General features: G+C 54.5%; 1 gene segment (V, D, J or C); it reads right to left on the bottom strand.

Annotated features, from left to right (window-relative positions):
- The window catches only part of LOC116652612, a 6,617-nt gene that overhangs the window by 3,111 nt on the left and 1,232 nt on the right, over positions 1–2,274 (bottom strand). Inside the window, 1 exon segment of the V gene segment in view lies at positions 1,121–1,287. Within this exon segment, the coding sequence occupies positions 1,121–1,287 (167 nt within the window).

Raw genomic sequence — 2,274 nt, 5'->3', positions numbered from 1 at the left:
TGGCCGAGTCCTCGTCCTTCAGGCTGTTCAGCTGCAGCCTCACTGTGCTCTGCCCGTTGTCCCTCGTGATGGTGGCACGGCCCTGCACCGCTGGCATGTAGAATGTGGGACTACCATCATCCTCAATACCAGTGACGTATTCCAGGCCCTTTCCTGGTGCCTGTCGCACCCATCCCATGCCATAATCACTGAAGGTGAACCCTGAGGCCTTGCAGATGAGGCTGAGCCCTCCTAGAGGCCTTACAAACGAGACCCCATTGAGATCCCATAGGGATGTCATGGAGACACCATAATGATCCCATAGAGACCACACTGAGACCCTGTTGGAAAACCATAGACACCACACTGAGATTTGATAGGGATCCCATAGAGACCACACTGAGACCCCATAGGGATTTTCAGACAGCTGGAAAAGGGCTCAGCCTCGTCTGCAAGGGCTCAGGGTTCACCTTCAGTGATTATGGCATGGAATGGGTGCGTCAGGCACCAGGAAAGGGGCTGGAATACGTTGCTGGTATTACTGGTGCTGGTGGTTACACAGAATATGGGCCGGCGGTGCAAGGCCGTGCCACCATCATGAGGGACAACGGGCAGAGCACAGTGAGGCTGCAGCTGAACAGCCTGAAGGACGAGGACTCGGCCATGTATTACTGCGCCAAAAGTGCTTATAGTAGTGGTGGTTTTGGTGCTAGTTACATGGACGGCACCTGTGCTCTTATCTCCAGTATTATGGTCATGGTTATCAACATGGTTATGGTCATGGTCATGGTTATGGCCATGGTTATCAGCCATCACTGAGACCCAATGGGGACCCTATATGGACACAGTAGGTCAGGACCCACCTATTGCTGCCCCAAAGCTTCTTGTGGTGCTGGTTGTGCTGGTTGTGCTCATCGTATGGACGTCACTGCTGGATTTAATGGGATCAACCTGAGCCCACAATGGCAGATCAGAGCACAGGTGGCGTCCATGAAACCAGCCTCATAACCAGCACCATAAGCAGCAGCGTACCAACCATCAGCATTTTTGGCGCAGTAATACATGGCCGAGTCCTCGTCCTTCAGGCTGTTCAGCTGCAGCCTCACTGTGCTCTGCCCGTTGTCCCTCATGATGGTGGCACGGCCCTTCACCGCCGGCGTGTAGTATGTGTCACTACCAGCAGCAGCACTATCAATACCAGCGACGTATTCCAGCCCGTTTCCTGGTGCCTGTCGCACCCACATCATGCCATTATCGCTGAAGGTGAACCCTGAGGCCTTGCAGACGAGGCTGAGGCCTCCTCTGGGCCTTGCAGTCGTGACCCCATAGAGGTCCCATATGGACCTTGTTGAGACCCCACAAGGATCCCATAGAGACCACACTGAGACCCTATATGGATCTTCAGACACCCATAGGAGGGCTCAGCCTCGTCTGCAAGGCCTCAGGGTTCACCTTCAGCAGCTTTGAGATGTACTGGGTGCGACAGGCACCAGGAAAGGGGCTGGAATGGGTCGCTGGTATTAGTTATAGTGGTGGTAGCACATACTACGCGCCGGCGGTGAAGGGCCGTGCCACCATCACAAGGGACAACGGGCAGAGCACAGTGAGGCTGCAGCTGAACAGCCTGAAGGACGAGGACTCGGCCACGTATTACTGCGCCAAAGGTGCCTATAGTGGTGGTGGTGCTGGTGCTGCTGGTGATGAGGCTGGTTACATGGACGGCACCTGGGCTCTGATCTCCCAATCTGGGCTCTGGGTGATCCCATTAAATACAGGTACAATATCGATCTCATCAGCATCATCACGGCCCTTCACCATCACGGTGTATTATGTGTCACTACCATCATCCTCAATACCAGCGACCCATTCCAGCCCCTTTCCTGGTGCCTGTTGCACCCAGTGCCTGCCATAACTGCTGATGGGGATGGATCTGGATAAAGATACTACGATTCACATGGTCATGGTCATGGTCATCAGTTGGTCATGGTCATGGTCATGGTCATGGTCATGGGTGGGAAGGCCGAGGACTCTGCCAGCTATTACTGCGCCAAAGGTGATGATGGTGGTGGTGCTTATTATGGTTGTGATGCTGGTTCAATGGATGGCACCTGGGCTCTGATCTGCCATTCTGGGCTCAGGTTGATCCCATTAAATCCAGCAGCGGCGTCGATCTCAGCAGCACCAGCCCAACTACTCCTACCAGCCTCTTTGGTGCAGTAATACGTGGCCGAGTCCTCGTCCTTCAGGCTGTTCAGCTGCAGCCTCACTGTGCTCTGCCCGTTGTCCCTCGTGATG

The sequence above is a fragment of the Coturnix japonica genome, unplaced genomic scaffold, assembly GCF_001577835.2.
Source record: "Coturnix japonica isolate 7356 unplaced genomic scaffold, Coturnix japonica 2.1 chrUnrandom469, whole genome shotgun sequence".
NCBI classification, from domain to species: domain Eukaryota; kingdom Metazoa; phylum Chordata; class Aves; order Galliformes; family Phasianidae; genus Coturnix; species Coturnix japonica.
The sequence above is the reverse complement of the archived record's forward strand: the minus strand, read 5'-3'. Positions and strand labels throughout refer to the sequence as shown.